Below are 27343 nucleotides of genomic sequence, written 5' to 3'. Positions count from 1 at the left end.
GAAGCCTGCACCTTGCAAGAAGCGTAAGTCGTGCTTCTGTAGTCACGATAAGACAAGTCAGAAGTGCTTAGGTTCGGTTTGGATCGCAGAAAGCGCCATATTTCCTGAAATAAAAGAATGTAAAAAATATTGCTTGTATCCTTTTTAAGATGAGACATTTCTTGACCTTTCGCACGGTTTCTAACTCCCCATTCATTAAGTATTAAAGTGCGTATTTTAAATATTAGATGTATACTTAGTTTTGATGCAATTGGACAGCTTTAAAACTGTAACGAAGACAATCTGCATACGCGGCTGCGTACGATGACCGACCGCAAGCTACTGTCTACATTCAACACCGTCGCTCCCGTCCAGTGAAGCCGTTCAGTTAAAAGTCCTAGCAGGGCAATAAGCTTTCATTTCAGAGTACATATACACGTGACGTCTTGCAACGCAACCTCATCATGCATACATTCAAATTTCGGCCGACCGATCGCTGACAGGACGATGGCATGGAATTGTTAGGCCACAATGAGACGGTGGCCTAATAGTTCACTGTAGATCACTGAACGAAATCATTGGTCAGGAACATATAGCTTAGACAAAAACTACAGATAAATAGTTGTTGAGAAATAAACGTTGAATAAAATCTAGGGAGGGAAATAATATCCCTTTGCCAGATGTGGACACAACAATTGTATTATTTGTGTCGCTTCATTGATTTACAAATGCTGGCTGATAGCCTAAATGTTTGTTACTGCTCTTTTGAATTATTTTATTCACAGGAAGCTATGTCTACGAATCACGTTCTGTTCATATATTTTTTCACTCTTCCGCGTTCAAGAAACCCAACATTTGCACTTGTCCACTATTGTTGAGGTAAGGTATGTAATATTCTTCAGTTTCAGCATTAGATAGTTATTCCAGGGATGAAATTCTCTTCATGCTTACAACACTGTCGTTATTTGTTTCCAACATGTCTCTGTTTTTTGCTTTGAGGTATCCATGCTTCGGGGTAATGAACGTCTTGAGATCGTGAAGAATGGGAAGAGCATTTTGTCAGCTTTTGGTATGTGGTTTTTCTATTATTCAGGAGATGAAAGAGCTTCTGGAATGGGCAGCCCAACCAGACCAACAAAATGATGCTGACTGCTTGGTAGTCGTTCTGATGTCTCACGGCAGACAGAACTATATTTACGGGGTGGACTTCAAACCACTTCATCTATATGAAGACATCTACGAGCAGTTCAACAATGAGAACTGCCCTGCACTCCAAGGGAAGCCTAAGTTGTTTTTTGTGCAAGCCTGTCGTGGAGGTCAGTTAAGCTTTCACCTTTGCGGTTTGGAGAATGTCACTAAATGCTTGTTTTATTCGAGCATGAATTTAGCTCATAACACATATATTTGCTTGCACGTATAAAACCTCAGCTATGATAATGCTTTCCTGAGCCAAGAGCATTCATTTATGCTATCATTCAGGTGTTTTTATTGGCATTTATTTTAAAGTAAAACGCACGGCTATTTAGTGTTCTGGTTGCGAGTTCTTGCCCTGTAAAGCAGAATGTTTCCCTCTTCCCTGCATAATGCAATATTGTGTAAGTAGCAATGACTGGCCATCTGAGAACATCTGAATAGGAGGGAAAATGGACATGGTTTTGATAAAAAGTATTAACTTCCGTCGTATTTTTTTTCTCGGATTTTTTTTAATACCCTTATTCCCGCCTCGTTTACTGGTACCTATGAACAAGTGCACTGCTTTAATTCACTGTTGCCATAACACCCGCGGGAGGTAGAGATCAAGCCCTTCTTACCGTGGCTCCTTTCTGCCATAGTTGATGCAGACCGCTAAATATAGCGAGAGCTTCGTCAGATTCTGAGGCATTAGTGTGCTCATCAACCCGGCGTTATAATGCGACTCCTTCCGGTCAGAAAGCTAGCGCATCAACTCGACTGCTCCTATAGACGCTGAAGTACGTAGGTGTTTTCTTAAATTAATGATTACATTCGGGAAAGTATGTACTGAAATCACATATTGAGATGCAGTTAATATTGATACAAGCTATAGTCGATGACGAAGCAGAGACAATCAGTGGCTAGTTGGCGCAGACGATGAAGTGGTTTCTGGTTGGCGTAGACGACGAAGTTGGTTGCTTGGAACCACGCTCAGACCAAGCGAAAGATAATTATGATACTGAGCATTTCAATTACCTTTCACAATCTAATAACCGACGTGCACTTTTCAGGTTTTTAAAATCACGGAAAAAGATTCCTGTCTCCGAAAATTTACCCCCATGTGTTTCGACTGCGAAAGAGGCTCTTAAAACACTAGAAAACATCGCTAAAGGTTTAGAAAAGCGTTTTTTGTCAACACTTCCCAAATCCCCTATGTTTGTAGGCCCAGTATATACGGTTAAGGATGCCCCTAAAATTACATTTTCTCAGCTTTCTTCAATTGTAATGACATTGCCAGTTGCTGCACCTGGCCCCGATGGAGTAACGTCAAAAATGTTAAAGATCCTCTTTGAGGTGTCTCCAAATTCCTTGTTAGAATTGGTAAATTACTCAATTATTCATTCTTGGATACCTGGTGACTGGACACTAGCCAAAGTGATTCCTTTACGGAAACCTAATGGTGGTGGCTATACTTTTGACAATATCAGACCAATATCTTTAACATCAAACTAGGTAAAATAATTCAAAGGGTCGTACTCCAACGGGTTACCGAGTTTATGGAACAAAAACATATTCTTAGTCCCTGTCAAATCGGATTTCGCGCAAATGCACATACCGACCTTGAGAGTCGAATTCTTCTTGCGCGGCGCAAAAAAATGCATGCTGCATTGGTGACTCTCGATATAGGGAAGGCTTATGATAGTGTAGAGCTCCGAATTTTATTGCACAGATTAGAAACGCTACATATTCCACAATATTTAATTGAGTGGATATCTACATTCCTACAAAACAGACAATTTTACTGCTCATTGAATGGAGTGCATTCTTGCAGATATCAACAAACCAGAGGTGTTCCTCAAGGGGCAGTTCTCTCGCCCGTGCTCTTTAACATTTTAATGAGTTCAATTCCCACTGATCAAGATGTTCGCACGTATGTCTATGCGGATGACATCGCAATCTTTACAGCTGCACTTGACATTCAATCCCTCAACAGGCGTCTGCAATCGTACCTAAGCTCCCTTCAAAATTGGTTATGTGACTTTATATTTACATTAAACGTTAAAAAGTGCGCTTTCCTTGTTTTCCAAATTCAGGATCCGGTAAATCTTTCTCTAACATTTAAGCAGGAAATGATTCCTCAAGTTAAGTCTTTGAAATATCTAGGGGTGATTTACGATGACCATCTGGCATGGAAGGATCACATTGAACATGTTGCAGCGAAGGAGGCGCGTGCTGTGGGTATGTTGCGCAGGTTAAGCAATCCAAGGTCTGGGATGCGGCGAGACGCACTTTTAATGATTTATATTATGTATGTCCGCCCAATTGTAGAATTTGGATCTGCGTTATTTTCTGGTTCACCTGCTTAAAAAATTTGTCCGCTTCTTCTTTTAGAGCGAGAAGCGCTTAGATTATGCCTTGGGCTCCCCAAATTTGTGGCTAACAATGTATTATACCTTGACGCCCGAATACCACCGTTGTTAACTAGATTACAGTTCTTGACTGTCCAGACTTATCTAAAAATATATGAATCACAATTCCACCGCTCCCTATCAATTTTTCCAGACTCGTTTTTTGGAGTCGGATGGCCTCGGTTTCATACCCCACGGGTAATTGTAGTGCAAAATCTGTTACAACCTTTGCACACAGTCCTTTCTAACATCCTTCCAACAAAAGTAAGTGCATCGTCGGTTCAAATTGTCTATGATGACATTTTCCCAAATAATGCAAAACACTTATCACCTCACATTTTAAATGGATTATTAGAAGATCATTTACATAGTTTTCCCGTTAGCATAACTATAGCAACGGATCCTTCTCAATTTAATGAAAAAGCCGGCATTGGAATACACTGTCCGCTTTTAGTCTGGGCTTTTTCAGTTCGTCTTCCGGAGTTTACTCCAATTTTCCAGGCGGAGTTGCTGGCGGTGGTGCTTGCTCTGCGCAAACTAGACCCACCATACTCAACAGTGGCTGTAATTACAGACTCTTATTCCTTGTGCTTGTCGCTTTCTTCGAATATGGATTCGCCAATTTTAAACACCTTTCTCTCATTGCTCCCCTCACATTTGAGCCTCATACATATCGTGTGGGTACCAGGACACAGTAATGTGACAGCCAATGCGGTTGCTGACAGACTAGGTAAAGAATCTCTGAATAGCCCTGTATTGCCCATCCTCCCGGCAACAGCGTACGTAACAGCAGCACGATTTCGGAGGCCTGCCTTATTAAGCACGCAGTCTGGATCTGTTTTATCATCGGATGACTACCTGCATCTCATAGTACAAAAAACACCTGAACATGGGTAAATAGGGTACGCCTCAGGTCGCAGATGAGCCAACATTTTGAAAAGTGGACAAGTCCACTTGTCGAAACGTTGGCTGGTCTGCGACCTGAGGCTAACCTATTTACCCTTATTCAGTTCTTTTTTATACCGTGCAAACCATATTCTTCCTTTCGTTCTACCTGTACCTGCATCTCAACTATTCCTGGAATAGGAAATCATGTCAATCAAGGCAGACTGAAGTCTCTCTAACCAGGCTACGCTGTCGTATTCCGCCCCTAAATTTCTATATATGCACAGGTCTGGTTTGGCGCTTCCTCCTGTCTGCGCATTCTGCGGGGAACCGGAAACAATAGATCATTTCTTGATATTTTGCCGCCGTTTTACCATGATGAGAAAACGGTATTTAGAAGCCGTTACAACAGCTGGGTCTTAATTTGAGCAGCCAAATTTTATTATCGTTCGGTGCCACCATGCTTGGGCACAGCCACAGGCCTGTTTTTAACGTAATTCAAAACCTCTTAATAGAAAGAAAACGTCTACCTTGCTAATATGCTTTGAAGTTTTAATCTGTACATATAATCTTACTGTTCTCCTACTGCGTGCGTTAGTATTTACTCTTTTATATTTTGGTTTTTCACATTTACATTTCCTTCTCTATTCCCTAGCATTTATTTTTGCGATGTACTTATACATCTCAAAATCTAATATCTCTGCACCCAAATTCTTGGTCGATCCCCCTGTGTGGGTATGTGCCATCAAATTAGATGAGAACAACAACAATAACAGACCGCTACTCAGAGCACTCTCGGACTTCGGCAGTCTCCTAGTCTCAGGGCGTTGCCTGAACGTTCGGCGCAATACCCGTTACAGTCTGGTGGAGTGCGCTGGATACGCTTTCCCACGTTTACACGCTTCACGACGGATCTGACTCCGGTACACCAGCGACTCAGTCGCCGCCTCCGCGGACAGTCGCCTTAGGTTGGGCCCATTTCCACCCCTACGAGGATCACGCAGCCGCAGCACTCGAGCCACCTCGACATGGTCACTGATCCCAGGCTCTCAGATCCGATCCTTCGCCACTCGCCGCGAACACCACCATCTTTTCACAGCGACGTCTTCGAAGACGCTGAGGATTGGCTGTCGACCTTAGAGCGAGTGGCTCGGTACAACGGCTGGAGTGACGAGCGAAAACTCAATAATGTTTACTTCGCCCTAGAAGAGTCTCCTCGTACGTGGTCCGAAAACCACGAGGGCGCCCTTACCACCTGGCAAGCATTTTGCCGTGAACTTCTGACCACCTTTCCCAACGCCGACCGCCGCGAGAAAGCTGAAGCTTCACTTCAGTCCAGAAACCAGCGGCCAAATGAAAGTGTGCGCATGTTCTGTGCGCGCAGACCCCAATATGAAAGAGGAGAAAAAGCTTCGCCACCTCATGCGTGGAGTTAAGCAGGAGCTTTTTGCTGGCCTCGCTCGTAGTCCACCGAGTGCCGTTGCTGAATTCCTCGCGGAGGCAACGACCATGGAAACGACGCTCCAACAACGGGCCCGGCAGTACAACCGAGATGTCAGCAGCCTGGCCCCAGATGTTTTTTCGTCGTGCCATGGAGGCGGTGCGGTGCCTTACGGGGCGGTGCCTTACGTGACATCATTCGGTCGGTTGTTCGAGAGGAACTCCAACGTTTCCGTCTGCCTCAGAGTGCGCCAGTGACCGCACTGACCGAAGTCGTCAGAGATGAAGTACGCCAGGCTGCTCGTGAATTCCCGGTCACCAACGTACTACAGCGCGTCGATGAAATGCCCACGCACACATCCGTTGTTCGTCAGGCAGCTGCCTACGATCCTGTCGCTATCATGCCTCCACGGGTCAACGACAAACGAACGTACGCGTTTGTTGCACGTCAAGCAGCTGCCTGTGGTCCTATTGACCCAGCACCGGTGGTTAGCCACATGAGTCCGTATGACCTATCGGCTCAAGTTGTGGCGCCTGTTCCACGCCCTCCCAAGTCGGACGTGTGGCGAATACGGGACCGCAGGCCAATCTGCTACCACTGCGGGGAGGCCGGTCACCTATACTGTGCATGCCCGTATCGCCGAGTAGGGCTTCGCGGCTTCGGACCCGATGCGCCCTGTCCACGGAACTGCGATCGGCCGCTCGAAATTGAAGTTCATCTGTCGGCCAGTCAGAGGCCTAGGAGATACAGGCGCTATGGCTCAGGATCGTCATCTCCGCTGCGGTGCCGTTCCCCAAGCCCTCGCGGAGACGTCAGCAATACTGAGCGGCGTTCTCCCAGTCCACACAGGGAAAACTAATTCTAGCGGTCTCCGGAGGCAGGGCCGCTGCTGTCGGAAAAATTGAAGATCCTCCACCGCCGATACACCGATACGCTGATTTCTCACAGGGGCAGGGTAGCGACAGAATCCGACGCGCTACTTCCGATTTGTGCGTGACACTTGACGGAACTGACACAAACGCTTTACTTGACACCGATGCAGACTGTTCAGTGATGAGCAACGCCCTCGCCCAGGTATTGAGCAAAGTTGTGACGCCATGGTTGGGCCCTAGCATTAGCCCGGCTGGAATGTGCACAGCCCGAATTGACATCCGCGGTTTCGTCTACGTCGGGGAATTCGCTGTCTTGCGCGAATGTTCGAGAGATTTGATTCTGGAACTCGACTTTCTGCAGGCAAACAGTGCTGTGATCGACCTACACGAGGCACGATTCCCATTCTCGACCAAACGGGCAGTGGCACGCTTAGACACCCGCGATCTCTGTAGCCATGCTCTGCGTATTGTGGAGGATGATGTCACGGTGCCACCACGGTGCAGTGTCGTAATGCGCGTGCAGAATGACCTATTTCATGACTTTGAGGGCATGGCGGAGGGTCATATCCCGCTACTGCTTGAGAGGGGTCTCATTGTTGCCCGAGGTCTCGTCCACCTAAGGGATGGCTGCACTACAGTTCTGCTCACCAACCTTTCGAACGAATTTCAGCACCTCGTCAAGGGCACGGTGATCTCCTTCCTTCAAGATGTCATGGAATGTCCAAATTTGTGCACCGTGGAAGAAGCCCTTCAAGACGACACTGGACCTCGCCACGTTCTGCCACTTGTCGAAATAAACACCGTGTTATCGCCGGCTCATAAGGATCTGCTTTCGGCTGTCTTGGCAGATTTTGCAGACTGCTCCGAACTCCGGTCGCCAAGCACCGTATAATAACAGACGAGACCACGTGCCCCGTATGCCAAAGCCCATACCGCGTTTGTTCAACGGAACGAGCAGTGATTTAGAGACAGGTCACCGAAATGCTTTCCGACGATGTCATTCAGCCGTCTACAAGTGCGTGGGCTTCGCCGGTTGTTCTTGTCACTAAAAAGGACGTTTACCCACTTCCCCGCATAGACGACGCACTCGATCGACTTCTAGATGCCCGATACTTCTCGTCGCTAGACCTAAAAAGTGGGTACTGGCAAATAGAAGTGGATGAGAGAGACCGGGAGAAGACGGCTTCCATGACACCCGATGGCCTGTGCGAGTTTAAGGTGCTACCGTTCGGCCTATGTTCGGCACCGGCCACGTTCCAACACATGATGGACACCGTTCTGTCCGGTTTGAAGTGGCAGTCGTGTTTGGTTTACCTTGACGATGTCGTTATATTTTCGACCACCTTCGACCAACACCTAGAAGGGTTACGCGTTGTGTTAAAAGCTTTCGGAGACACCAACCTGACAATCAAACCGGAGAAATGTCACTTCGGCTTTGAGGAACTTCGCTTCCTTGGTCACGTTGTCAGCGAAAAAGGTGTTCGCCCGGACCCTGAAAAGACAGCTGCCGTTTCTGGTTTTCCGCACCCTACTGACAAGAAAGCTGTTCGACGGTTCTTAGGTTTGTGCTCCTATTACAGACGCTTTGTACGAGACTTTTCGAAAATCGCGGAACCGCTAGCCACACTGACTCGAGATGACACGCCGTTCCTCTGGGGAAGTGAACAAGAGGCCGCTTTCCTTGAGCTTCTCAGCTGCCTACAGAATCCCCCGATACTAGGCCATTTTGACGAAAACGCCGCAACTGACGTTCACACTGATGCCAGCAACGTTGGGTTTGGTGCAGTACTAATTCAGTGGCAAGACGGGCATAACGGGTCCTCGCTTACGCGAGCCGAACACTTGCCCGCTCCGAAACCAACTATTCAACAACTAAGAAAGAATGTCTGGCGGTAATATGGGCCCTCACCAAGTTCCGACCATACCTCTACGGCCGACCTTTCCGCGTTATAAGCGACCACCATTCATTATGCTAGCTCGCGAGCCTCAGAGACCCCTCAGGACGATTGGCTAGATGGAGCCTTAGATTACTAGAGTATGACGTAACAGTCGTATACAAATCAGGACGGAAGCATCAGGATGCTGACTGTCTGTTGCGTTCGCCCATCGCCATATGTCCAGAAGAAACGGCCGATGATTTTCCCTTTCTGGGGGCTATTAGTACAACACAAATGGCGTTGCTGCAGAGAGTAGACCCAGAGTTAGCGTCACTCTCGTCGACTATCTGCAGGGCGTCGACGCCCGTATTCCTCGTGTTTTTCATCGTGGGCTTCAAACGTTCACTCTGCATGGTAACGTGCTCTACAAGCGAAATTTTGCTAACAGTGAAGAGACGTTCCTCCTTGTTGTGCCCTCCAAGTTGCGCCGAGATATATTGAGGGCCTGTCATGATGAACCCACAGCCGGCCACCTGGGGGTGAGCCGTACACTTGCACGAATTCGTCAAAAGTATTATTGGCCCAGGTTACTTCCTTCGGTGCGGGCCTATGTACGCTCATGTCGTGCCTGCCAACGTCGGAAGTCTCCTCCATTGAAACCCGCTGGATTTCTTCAGCCTATTGCTCCGCCGAAGACCCCTTTCCATCAAGTGGGCATAGATCTTCTCGATCCTTTCCGAAGTCCTCGTCTGGTAACCGTTGGGTAGTCGTCGCGACAGACTACCTAACACGGTACGCAGAGACCGCGTCCCTTGTTAAAGGCACTGCAGCCGAAGTTGCTCAATTTTTCGTTCATAACATTGTCCTACGTCATGGCGCCCCCGCCGTGGTAATCATTGACCGTGGAACAGCTTTTACGGCTCGCTTAATCCGATTGATCATGACTCTGACTCACACTAGCCATCGACGTGCGACGGCGTATCCCCCTCAGACCAACGGGCTGGTGGAGCGCCTCAATCACACCCTCACCGACATGATTTCTATGTATGTGGACGCAGAACATCGCACCTGGGATGCAGTTTTCCCTATATAACTTTCGCGTGCAATACCGCCACTCAAGAGATGACGCGACTGACCCCATTCCAACTTGTCTTCGGTCGCCAAGTGACCACATCGTTGGATGCCATGATGCCAGTTGGTCCTTCTTGCGGCTCTGACGCCGAACTTGACGCCGACATCTTTGTTCAGCGTGCTGAGGAAGCGCGGCAAATAGCACGCCTCAGAATCCACCGATAACAGGCGAATGACGCGGATCGGTATAACCTCAGCCGAAGAATCTTCACTTACGAGCCGGGCGACTTCGTCTGGGTGTGGACACCAGTTCGTCATCGCGGCCTATCTGAAAAGTTACTATGCCGCGACTTCGGCCCATACGAAATTGTTCACTGTATCAATGACGTCACCTACGCCGTTGTTCCCGCAGCTTCAGCTCCATCCCGAAGGCCAGAGCGTCCTGAAGTCGTGCACGTGGTTCGGCTGAAGCCCTATCATGATCGTGCATGACAACTTTTCGTCAACGCCGCTGGGTCCTTGTGACACTTTTGTGCACCCTTTCGCTAACTTCTTCCTAGTAAGGCCGGTCTGGAGGAGTCTTCAGCTGGAGTGAAGATTGCTGGAAAACGTATCAACAACATTAGATACGCAGATGATACCACTTTAATGGCAGAAAAAGAAGTGGAACTCAAGAGGCTTCTGATGCGCGTAGAAGAAGAGAGTGAGAAGTTTGGGCTTAAACTGAACATTAAAAAGGCAAAGATCATGGCGTCTTGCCCTATCAAGTCCTGGAGCATCAATGGACAAGAAGTGGAAGCTGTGACAGATTTTCTCTTCTTGGGCTCCAAGATTACCTCGGAAGGAGACTGCAGCCATGAAATTAGGAGACGCCTGCTTCTGGGAAAGAGAGCAATGGTTAGCCTTGACCGCCTAGTAAAGAGCAGAGACATTAGTCTGCCAACCAAGATCCGTATAACTCGTGCTATGGTCTCTCCAGTTGTGATGTATGGATGCGAGAGTTGGACTGTGAAAAAGGCTGCCCGCCGAAGAATTGACGCGTTTGAATTGTGGTGCTGGCGAAGACTCTTGAGAGTTCCTTGGACTGCCAGAAGATCAAATCAGTCGATATTGTCGACCATAAACCCTGACTGCTCATTGGAGGGTCAAATTCTAAAGTTAAAGCTATGGTAATTTGGTCATCTGATGAGAAGAGAGGAGTCGCAGGAGAAAGATTTGATGTTTGGAAAGGTTAAAGGTCGCCGGAGAAGGGGTAGGCAGCGAACGCGGTGGTCAGATGGCATCCTCGAGGCACTGCAGGTGAAGCAGATGATGCAGATGAAGTTTGGCAGCAGTGCGCACGTTGCATGCATCACACCTAACTTAGCATTGTTACGACGCTGCTCCTACATCGTGGAACAAGGTCGAGACCGGTATATCGTCTACGGGTGGGCACCACCGTGTCACCGCAGTGATAAGCGTATCACAGTTCTGGCTGCGACGACCTGTCTGCGTGGGACTTCAGCTGTCAGCTGCTTTTAAAATGGACACCGCATCGATCTGCTCTTCAGTTTGGCAGTGGTGCGCACGTTGCATGCATCACACCTAACTTTTCCTGCTTTGCAGGTAAGCGAGTTATTCATTTATAGCGCCTTTTCATGCTGCTTTTTGCGCGCTACTGCCAAACTTGAACCTTGTTTGAGACTTGTAGTGAAGTGAAATCTTCAAACATGTCTAAAGAGTTCATGAAAGCACTTGAGGATTTTAAACGAGAAATGAGGCATGAACTGCGCAGTGTCAAGGATAGTGTCAAGTTCTGTAGCGATACGTGTGATGAAACAAAAGTAATTAGCACAGACGTTAAAGCACTCAGAAAAGAAATTGCTGAGCTTTTGAAATGTAATGAAGACCTCAGAAAGGAAAACAAGCGCTTGACCGAAAGAGTAAATGAGCTTGAACAATATAGCCGCCTGAACAACTTGGAGATAAAAGGTGTGGACTCAGATGAAAGCCCAGTGGACATTGTAATGAAAATTGGGGAACTAATTGACGAGCCTGTCTATGAAGCGGACATCGACACGTGCCACACGGTTCCGACACAAAATTCCGAGACCAATATTCTGGTTCGATTTGTGAAAAGGGACAAGCGACATGCATTTCTTTACAAAGCCAGGAAACAAAAGATTTCAAACGATAAACTTGGTTTTTCTGGGAAAGAGCCAGTGTTTGTTAATGAGCACCTCACACAAACCAACAAAAAGTTGCTCGGAGCTGCTATTGCGCGCAAAAGGCAAGTAGGATGGAAATTTGTTTGGACCTCTGGATGTAAGGTTCTTGCACGCCAGAATGAGACGGGGGGTGTGCTGAGGATCCGTGATCTGTCTGATTTGGAGAAGACTGAATAATCTGTGCATCTGTAGAGATATATCGTTGTTGATATTTTTCCATGGACTTTGAACCCTCATGTCAGTATTATAATAATGATGCTTTCAACCTACTGTTTGGCCCAGACAAAACTAGATTTTCTCCAATTCATATCAATGCTCGTAGTATGAAGAATAAAAGCGATTGCCTCACGTTGTTTTTGGAATCTTTAAATGTAAGCTTTGATGCACTTTTGTTTACTGAGACCTGACTGACTTGTAATGACGATCATGTTTCGTTTCCTTGTTATAATTACAACGGTTTACATAGGTCAAGTGCCAGAGGTGGTGGTGTTGCAATTTATGTAAAAAACTGTTATGCGTACAGCATAATAGAAGATTTTTCAATCATGACGCCAAATGTTGAATGTTTTGTAATAGCATTGCCCCACATTATGGTTGCTATATACAGACCACCTGCTGGCAGCAGATCCCACTTTTTCCGGTTCTTGGAAAATCTAATGGAATTCATGAGTTCCACCAAGCTTCCTTTTGCTCTTATGGATGATGTTAACATAAATATAAGTTCCGATGATAACATTTCACGGGAGCTAAACAGTATCATTCATACATATGCGTGTTCTAACAACATAACCTTACCGACAAGAATAACTCCAACTACTTCTACCTTGCTAGATATCTGCGTTACAAATGTGTTAGTTTCTGAAGCCATGTTTGATGTGTTGATTAATGACATCAGCGACCATCTACCTGTTTTTTGTTTTGTTCCTCTTAGAATGAATAAGCAAAACATTTCCGCGTTTTCTTATAAGGTCAGAGATATAAATGAAAGATCCCTCGATACATTCAAATTACTCATCGAAGGTGCTTCTTGGGATAATATATATGAGGTGAGCGATGTAAATGAGGCATATGAAGGCTTCATTCACAAATTTCTTGCATATTATGACGAAGCATTTCCGCTGAAAGACAAAAAGGTGAAAAGTAAGAAGTTTAGAAAACCATAGATTACTAAAGCGCTATACGAGAAAATTAAGATAAAAAATAAGATGTACCATAGATTTATTAAGACTAAAAATGCTGATATTTTTACTGAATACAAGAAATACAGGAATAAATTAAATAAGGAGCTAGAAAGTGCCAAATCCAATTACTATGTTGATCGCTTTTCACAGCTGCGTAATGATGCAAGAAACTTGTGGCATCAAGTAAATAATTTACTCAATAGAAAAACGCGCTCCGATTACTTAGAAGTAACTACCAGTAATGGGATAATGACTGGCACCGACTTAGCCACAGCTATGAATGAGTTTTTTGTTAACGTTGGCAACGCAGCTTTCAATAATCCACTCTCATGTACAATGTACTCAAATTTAATTAATCCGTTACCAAATTCTGTTAACTTTTATTCTGCAACTACAAAAGAAGTCAATGATTTAATTAAAAACTTGAAAGATAACGCATCAGCAGGGCACGATGATATCAAAGCATCGCCACTAAAACACGTATCAATGCTTATATGTGATGTCCTGACGTATATCATTAACCTAATGCTTCAAACTGGAACGTTCCCTAATCAGTTAAAGATAGCTAGAGTATGCCCAGGTACATAAAGGTGGAAATAAGAATGAAATTTCTAATTATCGTCCAATTTCCATATTGCCCGTATTATCCAAAGTGTTCGAGGGAGTAATCAATACTAGGCTCGAAAAGTTCTTTCACAAATATAGCATTATAACCAGCTCTCAGTATGGGTTTGTGAAGCGAAGGTGCGCGGAACAAGCATTGTTAACCATAAAAGAAAAAATAATTGATAACATTGAGTGTCGGAAATATACCCTTGGCTTATTCCTGGATTTTCGAAAAGCATTTGATTGTGTACAACATGATATTTTATTAAGTAAATTGTCTGATTATGGAGTCCGTGGTGTGCCACTAGATTTATTAAGAAGTTATCTGTGGAACAGGCTACAGTTTGTACGAGTTAATAACTGCTGCTCTACTAACATGGTTATACGGCAAGGTGTTCCCCAAGGATCAATTTTGGGACCATTGTTACTTTTAGTGTATATTAATGATATCACAATTATTCCTAACTCACCTGATTTGATCATGTACGCGGATGACACCAATATTTTTTTTTACCGACTGTGCCTTGTCTAGATTAGAAATTACGGTCAATGAATATTTAAACAATTTAGAGATTTGGTTGACGGCAAATAAACTCGGTTTGAATCTTAATAAGACTACCTACATCATATTTAGGCCAATCAACACCACTATTCAATGTAGTATAGTAATTAAATATAACAGCAACGTTATAAAGCAAGTTACGAATCACAAGTTTCTAGGCGTTTGGTTCAATGAAAACCTTTCATGGAATACGCACATTTTAAATTTAGTAAAATACTTGAGTAGAATTGTAGGATGTGTTTACAGAATTTCTAATTTGGTACCCGTTTGGTTAAAAATTTGAATTTATTATGCTCTTTTTTATTCCAAACTAACATACTGTATTCTCATATGGGGAATCACAACTTCTACAAATATTAATAAGTTGCTTGTTCTTCAAAAAAAAGCTCTTCGAGCTAGTGAAGGTTATTACGGTATACCGCGCGACTTGCCTACAGAACCCTTATTTAAAAAATATGCCATATTAGCCGCTAATCAGATTTACTACTTTCGTCTTCTGCAGTACATTCACCATAATAGGCTGTATACTAATCTACCTGATAGATCTACAGTAACGTATGACCTACGAACACGAAAAAAATTTGTACCTATTACTCGAACCAACTATGGAAAACAAAAATTAACTTTTCAGGTGCCATCCCTAATCAACAACACACCAAATGTGGAATTTTCATTGGCAGCTAGGGTATTTAAAAAGAACGTAAAACAATATTTAAATGAATATCCCCTATAATTGCAATGGTGGTAGTAACTGTATTTTTCTCATATGTAATCTTTTTTGTGTAAATATTTTTTGGTTTTAGCGAAAATATTTATGTTATTGACAGCGTGATCTGTTGATTTGTATATCCAATGAATACTGCATGTATTCATATCTTTTACATATCATATGTAAGTGTTGCATAGTGTTTTTTTTTTAATTTTATATACACTAGAGGTGTGTGCTGTTGTCTGTTGTTATCTGTTTTGGGAGCCAAGGCCCAGTCAGGCTTGCCGCCTTTTGCCTTGGCTTCCCCTTTCTTGTAAAAGAAAGAAATAAAAACAAACAAACAAACAAAGTTATGTGATGTTAGGAAGATAGTGAGAGACCGGAAAGCGTGGCGTGACATGGTTCATAGGGTCACGAAGAGTCGGACACGACTGAACGACTGAACTGAACTGAGCACCGCGTCGCATCGAGTCGATGCTACAGAGGAGGGGGGCAGTGATACAAGCTTTAGTCGGCAACGAAGAGTTGACAATCAGTGGCTATTTTCGTAGACGATGAAGTGGTTGCTGCTTGGCGTAGACGATGAAGTTGGTTGCATGGAACCGCGCTCAGACCACAGCTCGGACAACTCTCGGACTTCGGCAGTCTTCTAGGCTCAGGGCGTTGCCTGGACGTTTGGTGCAATACCCGTTACAATATTCATATATGGATGTTGTGGTGTTCCTAATGGTCAGTTGATTCGGGGACGCGTTGCAGGAAACGGACAGGACAACGTTTTCTGGTGCTACGGGCAATTTATTGTACGGGTCACAAACACATTCTGCTTCCGCAAACACAGTCCGCGGCTTCCGCCCCCAGTCGTAAGTCGGCAGTCAGTCTGTCCTTTTCGTGCCCAAACAACCCTTTTGTGTATACATTTTCAGCATCCTGGGGACCAAACTCGTGGCCGATCGGGGGAAAAGAGCTTCTTCGAGCCAATCAGAATGACAAAGCAACATTCTAAATAGGCAATGCTACGTTGGCACCTCCGTGACTGGTCCTTGCGAGCACCACGTGCCTCCCACCAATCGTTCGCCCTTTCCCCTGTGGAGATGGCGCACAGATAATGTCTGTGCTACCCAATTCTTCGCATTCTTTGTACCCCACCCACCACAAGAACCTCAGGTCTCTCAAAATCAGGGGCGAGACAACACAAATTAACAAAGACACATGAACACCCCTTTCACCCACAATGCATGGACGTGCAAGGGCACACAGGACAGCAAGACATACGAGGGTAAATTCCGGTCCGCGTTGGCCGTACGCATAGCGGGAAAAGAACAGAATTTATTGCTACCACGCTCATCAATACGAGCGCCGTGTGCTGCGCCGATGTTTCCGTCAACTTTAGAAATGACAGTGCGGGATGTGCCTTACTGTTCTCTCGCGCCTGGGCCGGCTCGGCGAGAGCACCACGGGGATATTTATGTTCACTCGAGAGTCGACGGCGTGGTATGTGCTTTTCCGCTCGAATACCACGAAGGCATCGCATTAAAGACGGCATCCACGGCTCGCGCGAGCGAAACCACGAACACGAAACCGCTTGTGTGTAAACGTCGCGCTTCCCGTGAGAATGTCCGTTTTCGTGTTTTGTTTCTTCAGCTTGCGATTGCGTTGTGCCATCCCATTGGTAATGCGCTTAGTAGGAAAGATATAAACCTTTACCCCTTATTGGCTGGAGCTGACAGATTAATCGACGAAGCGGAGATGATTTCGCTTTCCCCAGTCTACGTGTTGCCGGCACGTCTGGCTCGCGCGAATGTATCTTTGAAACTGAAACTTCGTTTCTCACGCGGCTGCAGCAGCGATCAGAACACTCCTCCGGTTGTACAGGTCAGAGGTCACTGCGGTGGGCATTTTCAGGCCCTTACGTGGCGGCAGATGTGGCGTAGGTCATTTTCCCCGAGAGTCATAATTCCCGCATCTGGCGTCTTGATGCCAGCTCTGCCTCACGTTCCGACCACCACCTGACTAGGTCTGAGCCCCGCGCTCCTGGCCAAAGACCTTTTCCTCACGTACTTCAAGTTCAATAAACACCCGGACGCATCCTCATAAAAAAAGCTGACAACAAAGTTAACAAATACAAAGAAAGACAAACAGAAGAAGCGAGCCAGCTGTTTTATACTGCTCCCCTCCTCCACAACGGCCCGGCAACTTGACAGATGTGGTAATAGCGAAACCGCGGGACGCCTGCTTCACGTGAGAGGGCTGCGGCTCAAATGCCGGTGTCAAAGCAATGCATTATTGCGAAAAAAAGCGTTTTTTGTATAATTTAAGAATAAAGAACAGTGTCTGGCATGGTCCCAGCCACTTGAGCCAACAAAACACATCAGAGCAGTAATTAATCATCGCCCCTTACGTTGAGACTATAATTAATGTGCCCATAATAGCATTGTTGCGAAGAAGATTGTCCGTGGTGGAAGAGGAGCCCTCGCGTTAGGCCAGCCATTACATCGTCGTTCATCCTGTCACCATTTTGTGCCGTCTTCTTGCTTGCCACGACGAACATTTTGGTTGGATGTGCGGGGTTTGTCATCCCCATCCTCGCCTTGGAGCATCAAGGCCCTCTGTACGCTGGGACCATCAACCGAGAGTCTTGAGATATTGCCGCGCAGCTTCTCCCCAGCCCTTCCTGCCGAGACCCGGCCAGCCGCAATTGTTGCCGCCCAGCCCCCAGCCCGGATCTGAATGTAAGACGCACACACCAACTGACCAAAAATCAGATCAGTGCAAAGACCCGATGGGTCCGAAGAACCGAAAGACACGACCCCCGACTCGCCCAGCCACCCAGTGCGCCCTCGTGCTATGGGTCCCATGGATGCTTGGTGCGGATGGCTGGAGAGCTTTAGGGCAGGAGGATCACCCAAGCATCATCGTGAACATCGTCATCATGGTGGAAAGCGTATCATTCTCTTCTATTTCTTCTTGAGAATCCTCACCGTCACGTTACCCCCAAATATAATGAACTAATCGGGACGATCGCTCGGTGGCGCAGGAAAGTATTGCGAAGAAGATCGGCAGTGGCGAAAGACGAGCCATCGCGCTAGGCCAGTCATTAGATCAGCGTTCATCTTGTCACCATGTTATGCCGTATTCTTTCTTGTCACCACGTATCAGTATAATTCGTAAACGTCGCCCAGTAGCAACAAAATATAGTGATTCACAGGGTTTGTGTCTGTATACAAAGAGCGGCAGAATATTATGCCACTCTGGCATCTTTCGTTGCACCAAGCAAGGCTTAGTGATTCGAACTCGTGTTCTAAAGCCGCATTATCAAATTTTGATAACATGATACAGCAAAGTACGGATTATTGCAGATTCGAGTAGTGATTTTCTGCAGTATGCCACTCCTACTTTCTTCCACCTACAAAGCGTTGGTGGTCTTATTTTCATGATGAACAAAAAAAATATCAGAGCCACTGAAACAAGTCAACGTTATGTGGATCGTAAACTTTTTTCCCCTATTGTGTAACGCCTCATGACCGGGGATTTTGAAGTATTATAATAAGATATATTATCTCTTCTAACATTAATTTATTAAGAATCATTATTTTCTGCATTATGTAAGAAAGAAGACGACTTGCCACCGGTTTGAACATATCATCGACCTTCATATCTCGCACGGTGTAGTTTGGCTAAATACGTTTGATGGCTTTTCCTCTTTTTATTTCAAAAAGTAGATTTTTATTCATGTGGACTTACGGTGAGAGTACTGACTTCTGCTACATTTCACCAAGCACAATACTAAACTAAGTTCCATCAATCTCTAGAATACAAGCAGGCCCTATAATAAGGCAGTGTTATCTGTTCAGTAGAGTACCGCAGGTCTCGGTTCCAACAATCTAGATATAATTGGTTTCATAAGAATTATGTTTGCACAGATAATTCTATTCCCTACTTTCCACTTGGTTTTCCTTGAATCCCAATAAGCAGTACTTTTGTATCTATGACCTGACGTCGCCGTTGCCAATTCCACCTTCGAATCTAGACCAAACGTGGAAGACGTTCCTTAGAACGTAAAGTGCTAGAGTGCCGTAGTAGCATACAACAGAATTTACTGCGCAAGATGCCAGCCGCACCAGATGTGCCTTGAAATGATACGCATAAAACAAACCTGTCTTATTTGCAGCTCCTGCCTTGTTATTTATATGAAGAAATATAGTTCCCTCACACTACTTTATAACCAGTAATAGGTGCAAGAAGGGAAACTTCCAGAAACTTTACTCACTTTATCACGGCATTATGATTTCTCAAACTTTTTGGAGGGATGACTCTGGGGTGCTTTTACAATTTATTTGTGTTAATATATTATGGTTCTGACTTTCAAGCTATCAGATTATCTCAGTTTATGGATAAATTTTTTTCCACGCAGAAAACTACAGTGGGAATGCCCCCAACCCGGCCAACTACGATGTCTGCCACATGCCTACCGACGCATACGACATATCACACGCCTCCCCGAGACTTGAGCGTACTGCATCGTGGTCTGATATGTACATCGCTTATGCTACGATCCCTGGCTTTGTTGCGCTAAGGAATGAAAAAATAGGCTCCTGGCTTATCTCGGCCATGGTAAAGGTATTCCGCTCTGATGTCCATAACAAAAGCCTTGACGGCCTTATGCGCCGCGTACACGCCCTTATAGTGAAGCTGTCCTCCCCCAACGGAACAAAACAGACGCCCTGTACAGAGCAACTTGGTTGGAGGAAGAAGCTGTACTTCTACCCTGGACGTACGTGAAAGTCTTGTCAAAGGCAATAATGGCACAGCCGCACACAATCTGTTTTTTATTACATGGAAAACTTCCTGTGAACGTGTTCCTAATTCTCCAATCTCAGCATAAGGACTTTGGAGGGCGCTCAAGGAAAAAGAAGGAAAACTATAAGACATTATAAAAGTACAGTAAGTACGCAAGTAAAAAACAAAATCAGGAAGTCACGAAAATACACACCATAATAACTGTGAAAGTGCTACGTGTGCATCGCTACTGTTACATGTAAAACGTTTCACAAGGTCGGGCCGCGGATCGGTGCCACGGACGGCTGACCGCCCGTGAAAGAATCCCCGGCGAGTGTGACAGTGCTACACGTGCATCGCTATTACTACGCGTAAAATGTTTCACAATGTGGTGCCGTGGACTACTGTCCGCCCACGACAGAATCCCGGCGGCCACAGCTCCGGTTAGAAAACAACACCATAAATCCTGAGGACTAGGCGACCCTGCTTGTCAAAACCCCATGTTGGCGCCGGCGGTTCAAGAGCGACTCTGCAGCCCCCCTTCCCCCTTCATGGCGCAGGAGGAAGAAAACAACGACGAGTGCGCCCTTCACACGGGCTCCTGCTGCTCTTGGCCATTTACGCGCGCGCGACCGGCCGGTCAAAACAGCGAGTGGCCACTTTGAGGCCAAACTTCCAAGAACCTGCCGTGGCCTGAAAGCGCAGCTGGCCATCTCGACATTTGGCGCTTCCCAGAAGCCGGGGAGCAAGAACTCCTTGCTAAGCGGGACGCCGTGAAGGACGGAAAGGGGAACTGGGCTTAGGAGGACCGTGCCGTGGGAGAAAGGAGAGCGCTCGGAAGAAAAGGGAACGCCGCGCACTGGAGATGCGACGCTGCCGAGGGGGCATTCTCGGACGGACCCCGCAGACGCTCGGGTCTCTTGAAACGGTGCCGCAACGACAACGAAGAATGCGGACAACTGCAGCGGCAACTGGGAGACGGCGGCAACGCATCTTGGGCAAGTGAGCCTATGCACCCAAACCTCGGTGTCGTATTGACATTTGTAATGATTAGAGAATATATATACATTTTGTGGAAGTCAAGTTTTTTTTATTGAATTGCCTCTGCGTTCCGTGCGGACCTGCGCACATGCAGGGGTCGCCACATAACCAATATAAATAGCAAACGAAAAATAAAATAATAAAGACTAATCAAAAAATAAAAGTTAAAACACCGACCGAAAGCACAGCAAGTAAGAGCTAATAATGAAACCATGCCAGGACCTTGCAATGCTTTCTCATCTCAGCACTCAAAAAGACCTAACTGCACCTCAGTTATATTGTTTTTCATCAGTTGGCTTTCTTGTCGGTACAAGTCACAGCCAGCGCACCCCACTTTGCATTGGGTAAAATCTAGTATGTATGAAGCATGCAACTGTTGCATGTGTGCTTGTCAGTTGTAACCACAACTAGAAAAAATAGTTACGTTTTATGGCATGACTGAGCAGACAGAGAAGTGCCCGTGGATGCCCTAAATTTGGTTCATTGCAGGTTCCTATAATAAAAAGTTCGCAAATGCTCTTTGTATATGCAACTTTACATTTCTTATGACCACTTTTGGCATGGTCAAGTAAACTATCTTTACGGCATTGTTCAAGCCCTGCAGCATGAAACTTATTGTGCTCTATACTTATTACGTTAACTCCGCAAAAAAGTCCAGGGGTGTCATCTGAGATTTCCATAGTTGAGCTACTCACAACATCTAGACGTTGCATTGACATCTGTGGAAAAACTGTGCTTATCGTATACGAGCCTTGTCACGATGTATGCTGCGTCGCTATCCAACTGAAAACGTCTATCAGTACCCATCAGTGAGTGACAGAAAACAAAAAAGGTCAACAGGCCCTTTAACGTTGTCAGTATCTCTTCAAAAGACACGACCCCAAGAAACCCACGGTACAAATATCCACTTCGAATTATGAGCGACTATGATACTGGTGGTATTTGGTTGGTTGGTTGTGGGATGTAACGTCCCAAAGCGACTCAGGCTATGAGAGACGCCGTAGAGAGACGTAGAAACTCCGGAAATATGACCAGCTGGGAATACTTTATGTGCACACCTATCGCACAGCACAGGGCGCCTTGCTTTTCGCTACCATCGAAAAGCGGTCGTTCAGGCCGGGATTCGATCCCGCGTCCTTGGCCACAGCAGTCGAGGACCACAGCCATTGCGCCACACCGGCGGAGAGGTACTGTTACTGCGTTTGCTAACCTCTTTGGAGTTTTGAGTCGTACAGGTCATCATCGTCATCATCAGCCTGACTATACCCACTGCAGGGCGAAGGCCTCTCCCATATTTCTCTATTAACCCGGTTCTGTGCTAGCTGCATCCACTTGACCCCTGCGAACTTCTTAATCTCATCCGCCCACCTAAATTTCTGCCACCCCCTGGTACGCTTTCCTTCCCTTGGAATCCAGTTTGTTACCCTAAGCGAACATCGGTTATCCTCTTGTCGCACTTCATGTCCTGCCCATGCCCATTTCTTCTCCTTAATTTCCGCTAGAATGTTGGTAACTTGAGTTATTTCTCTGACCCACTCTGCCCGTTTCCTATCTCTTAATGTTACCCCTACCATTTTTCGTTCCATAGCCCTCTGGGTTGTCCTCAACTTAAGTAGAACTCTCTTGGTTAGCCACCACGTTTCACCGCCATAGGTGAGTACAGGTAAGATGCAACTGTTATATACTTTCCTCTTTAGCGATACCGGTAAGCTGCTAGTCATAATCTGCGAGCGCATCCGAATTTTATTCTTCTTATTATTCCTTTTTCATGGTCCGGATCTGTGGTTACTACCTGTCCTAACTAGACATATTCGTCTACTACCAGTAGTTCGCTACCCAGTGTAAACAGCTGTTCCTTCCCGAGGCTGTTGAACATTACCTTAGTCTTCTGCATATTGATTTTCAAGCCTACCTTTCTACTTTTGCTATCTTGGTCATCAATCATTATTTGCAGTTCATCCCCCGAGTTGCTTAGCAAGGTAATGTTATCAGCAAATCGCAGATTACTGAGGTATTCTTCATCTACCCTTATCCCTAACTGCTCCCATTCCAAGTCTCTGAATACTTCCTCTAAGCAAGCTGTGAATAGTACTGGGGAGATTGTATCTTCTTGCCTAACACCTTTCTTTATGGGAATTTTGTTACTTCCTTTATGCAGAACTGTGGTTGCTGTGCAGCCTCTATATATATCGTCCAGCACTTTCACGTACGGCTCGTCTACCCCCTGATTTCGCAATGCCTGCATGACCGCCGAGGTTTCAACTGAGTCAAATGCTTTTTCGTAATCAATGAACGCTATGTATAGGGGCTGGTTATATTCCGAGCATTTTTGTATCACCTGATTGATGGTATGGATATGATCGATAGTAGAGTACCGTTTCCGAAACCCTGCTTGATCCTTTGCTTGATTGAAGTCTAAGGTTGTCCTGATTCTATTAGCGATTACCTTAGTAAATACCTTATACGTAACAGACAGTAAGCTGATTGGTCTGTAATTTTTAAGGTTCTTAGAGTCCCCTTTCTTATGAACGAGGATAATATTTGCATTCTTCCATGGTTCCGATACCGTCGATGACACCAGGCACTCCGTATATAAGGTGGCCAGTTTTTCTAGTACGATATCCCCCCCGTCCTTCAGCAAATCTGTAGTTATCTGATCCTCTCCAGCTGATTTCCCACTTTTGATTGTTTTAATGCTTTCTTGACCTCGTCCTTCGTCACTGGTGTAACGTCTGACTGTTTTCCCTACCGCCCATCTCATTACGGTCCTGACTACTCTGGCTATTGTAGGGATCTGTATAGAACCCCTCGGCTACTTTGACTATCTTATCCATACTCCTGATGACGTTGCCCGCCTTGTCCCTTATCGCATACATCTGGTTTTTGCCTATGCCCAAATTCTTCTTTACCGCTTTAAGGCTTCCTCCGTTCTTTATAGCATGCTCAATTTTCTTCATGTTATACTTCCTTATATCGGCCACCTTGCCCTTATTGATTAGCTTTGATATCTCGGCCAATTCGATTCGGTCTGTTGGATTGAAAGCTTTCATACTCTGGCGTTTCTTAATCAAATCTTTCGTCTCCTTAGACAGCTTACCGGTATCCTCTCTCACTATCCTACCGCCTACTTCTACCGCGCACTCAGTAATGATATCTCTGAAATTATTGTTCCTTGCTTCCAGGGTAATGTCGCCGTCCTCGGTTAGAGCTGAATACCAATTTTGTAGCGAGATCCTGAACTCTTCTGCCCTCCCCCTCACCGCTAAATCGTTGATGTGTTTCTTACTAATCTGTTGCGTTCCTTCTTCAGATTTAGGCTAATTCGGGACCTCACTATCCTGTGGGCACTGCATCGCACTTTCCCGATTACTTATACATCTTGCATGATGGCGGGGGTTGAACGCATTATGTAGTCGATTTCATTTTTAGACTCCCCGTTCGGACTTTTCCATGTCCATTTCCGGTTCTTCCGTTTGCTGAAGAAGGTATTCATGATTCGTAAGTTATTGCGCTCTGCAAACTCAACTAGTAACTCCCCCCTGCTATTCCTAGTGCCAATGCCATAGTCACCTACTGCCTTGCCTCCTGCCTGCTTTTTCGCTCCCTTGGTATTGAAGTCGCCCATTAGTACAGTATACTGCGTCTTTACTTTTCACATTGCCGATTCTACATCTTCGTAGAAGCTTTCAACTGCCTGGTCATCATAACTATACATGTTCAGGTATGACAGGTATGAAGCTTTTAATGTGTTGATATGCGCACTTTGTGAAACTTTCACCTCGTAACATCTCATCACTGTATTTATGTTGGTAAGGTTTGATTTATTTACAGGATTAAATGTTTTAAAACAATTTAGGCTATGACGAATAGTGGGCTTTGAATATCTCGACCGCTTTGAGTTCTTTATTCTGCACTTTCATCTTATACACACTGGTGCCTTCTTTACATCTTCTATTTACATGAGATGCTCTGAGAACTAAAACCAAATTTGCAGTCTCCATTGTGAACGGCGTATTTTCATACTAGAAAATACTTAACCAAAGCTTCCATCTCAAAATAAATTGGTATTGCAAGGGCACTGGATAGACTTTGGCCAATAGCTATTTAATGCTTGAGCGTCAAAATTCTATTTAAGAAGGGACGTCTCCGCCACAAACAAGCTGCAGATGCAGAAATCATGCGTTCTAGTTCTATTTGCATTGTTGGTGACAAAGCAAACTTTACCGCTCGGTATCTCATTAGATAACGACGAGTCCTGTCATAGTAAAAGCACGGCGTGTCGAAGCAACTGCCCTGTCTCGCGTTTCACCCGCCGTATGCGGACGAAAAACAACACCGTTTAAACGTCAAGCTACTGCTGCAGCGAGGCCTTTTAGTCACATATCGGAAGCACGAAGAAGCCACATGGGTTTGTGTTCGCATTTTCCAGATTTTCATTTGAGCTGGAAAAAAAGACGCGTAATAGTATAAAGGCAGTGCTGAATGTTCTCCCTAACTTAGCAAAGCTTACTTTATGAAATTATAACTTTTTAACAATATATTCACTTAGATAAATAACAATGGTGAACAAAACATTTAAGTGGGCGCTGAAAAGCCAAATGCGACAAAATTTCTCGCTCCGTAAAAGGACCTTTTTTGAGTAGAATGTGAGGAAAGACCGCTAAAGGCTAAGTACAGCATTTCTAAATGAAGCGAGCGTCTCAGTAATCGATCACGAAAACTATTGTTTCTCGAAGTGAAATCAGAAAAAAGGGCGGCCAATAATAAAAGCAAAAAATAAAGTAGAAACGGACGCACTTGGTTTATCGTGCGCTGTAATCGTTGCATACTGCCGCCTTGTGGCTTCTGGCAGAAACCTCAGCGAAAGGCAGGTGCTTCGTTCCGGTATTATCTGAGTCGTGAACGTCGATCGTCCGAATCTGCAGGACTGCGAAAGAAAGCCAACCATTAAATACACCAAAGTTTTTTTGCCCTATGTGCTCCATACTTGAAGCGCATGCGACGCGCTCATCTCTTCTCCACTATATACGTTCATGCTCCTGACAACTGCCTAGTGTTTCTGCATGACCATCACAAAAGCTTCACCATTGTAACAAACTTGGTACAATGAAGGCATTCATCAGCTTCAAGCCCTTGACTGCAGGCCACCCGCAGACCGTTGACAAACAATTGGCTCGGATTGGAGAGGCTTCTTCAGCGCCCATTTCCATGTAATATCTGGCGAATTGCCCAACTCCATGACACACTGCCACGGGCACGCGTCGTCTGCTACACAGCTTTGAAACACTTGTAGGAACCCAAATAGCTTCCTGCTGAGTGTGAAACTTTGTCTAGATAGGTTTTTAGGACTCACCAATTACATTGCTGCCGAAACAAAATTTCGTTTAAGTTGGTCTTTAGGCATTGCCTTAAGAGTAATTGCGAAGCGCTTTTAACACCCCCTTTTCATTGTGCGAATTTTTTAAAAATTTTTTCTCCTTTAAGGCACTTCAATTTTAAAACTATTGTTACTGCAACATAAGTGCACATATCAAACGCACGTTTGTAGGTAATACGCACCACAATGCGTTTACTTCGTATCTTTCCTACACACGTGGTACTATTTACCCTGCGTGGTCTATGTGTTGCGTGCCCGTCTGGCATGCAGAGGGCTTTTATTCGAACGCGAAAGGTGGCAAGGTTATGTCACTGAATTATTCCTCATTTTAGAAATATCCGCATTAGGGCAACCTCGACGCCAATCTTCATTTGGAACCATCGTCAATTCGTTATATAGCTTTATTTTCAACATGGACTCTTTGAAATATCCTGTATGTGTTTGTGTGGTTGTGACTTCATAACCCTCTCGACTAATCAGGAGTTTTACGCATGAATATTTTTGACACGTGGTGCCGGCTACAACCACTACGCCGACGGCTTTTGAACCGAACGAGCAGTATACGCTTCGCACAATAATTGAAAAATCTTGCTCGTTGGGCTCAAGCTGGCTGCCATCAATATGCAATGCAATATGACCGCTCACGTGGATGTTAAGGCCCAGCTCAATAGGACGCTTGAGAGGCGCACGAGCGAGGCGCCTACACAGTGCACGCCCTCAAAAGGTTGGAAAAAGTACGCATCTCCATAGAGCGTCTCTGGCGCGCGCACTACTGTGTCGATCTGCTATGCGCGCATCTCTACGTGCCGCAGCGCCGATATTAAAAAACAAAAGCGACCAGAGATCGCAGAGGTGGCGCGAAGGGCTGTTCCGGAAGTCTCGAGCCTCTGATTGGTGCACGCCAGCCAAAAACCACGGCCGCTCAATGGAGGCGCATTGAGCGGCCGTGGAAAAACCCTCGAGCCTCTTCCGACGCCAGCGCGAGCACGCAGCGAGCGCCGCGGAAATATCTGAGATATGGAGAGATATACGCTCCGCGCGCGCCTTAGCTTGCGCCTGGCGCCTCACGCATGCGCAGACCGACTCGAGGATACATTTGTGCGCGTAGGAGCGCCGCTCGGACACTCCATGAAGCGGAACCTTTACGTTTTTAGCCCTTGACTCAAGCTAGATGGACG

At 45.5% G+C, this 27343-nt stretch overlaps 1 protein-coding gene across 1 annotated transcript in view; it reads left to right on the top strand.

Annotated features, from left to right (window-relative positions):
- Positions 1 to 20830, top strand: part of LOC146195373 (caspase-3-like) — a 29611-nt gene extending 8781 nt beyond the window's left edge. The window contains exons 5-6 of the mRNA XM_084596782.1: positions 1073 to 1295; positions 19383 to 20830. Coding sequence (XP_084452908.1) covers positions 1073 to 1295; positions 19383 to 19750 — 591 coding nt within the window. The 3' untranslated portion in view covers positions 19751 to 20830. The remainder of the gene's footprint in view (positions 1 to 1072; positions 1296 to 19382) is intronic.
- Positions 20831 to 27343: the final 6513 nt, after the last annotated feature.

This window comes from Amblyomma maculatum, chromosome 3 (assembly GCF_055883805.1).
Source record: "Amblyomma maculatum isolate TAMU_Amacu chromosome 3, ASM5588380v1, whole genome shotgun sequence".
NCBI classification, from domain to species: domain Eukaryota; kingdom Metazoa; phylum Arthropoda; class Arachnida; order Ixodida; family Ixodidae; genus Amblyomma; species Amblyomma maculatum.
The sequence above is the reverse complement of the archived record's forward strand: the minus strand, read 5'-3'. Positions and strand labels throughout refer to the sequence as shown.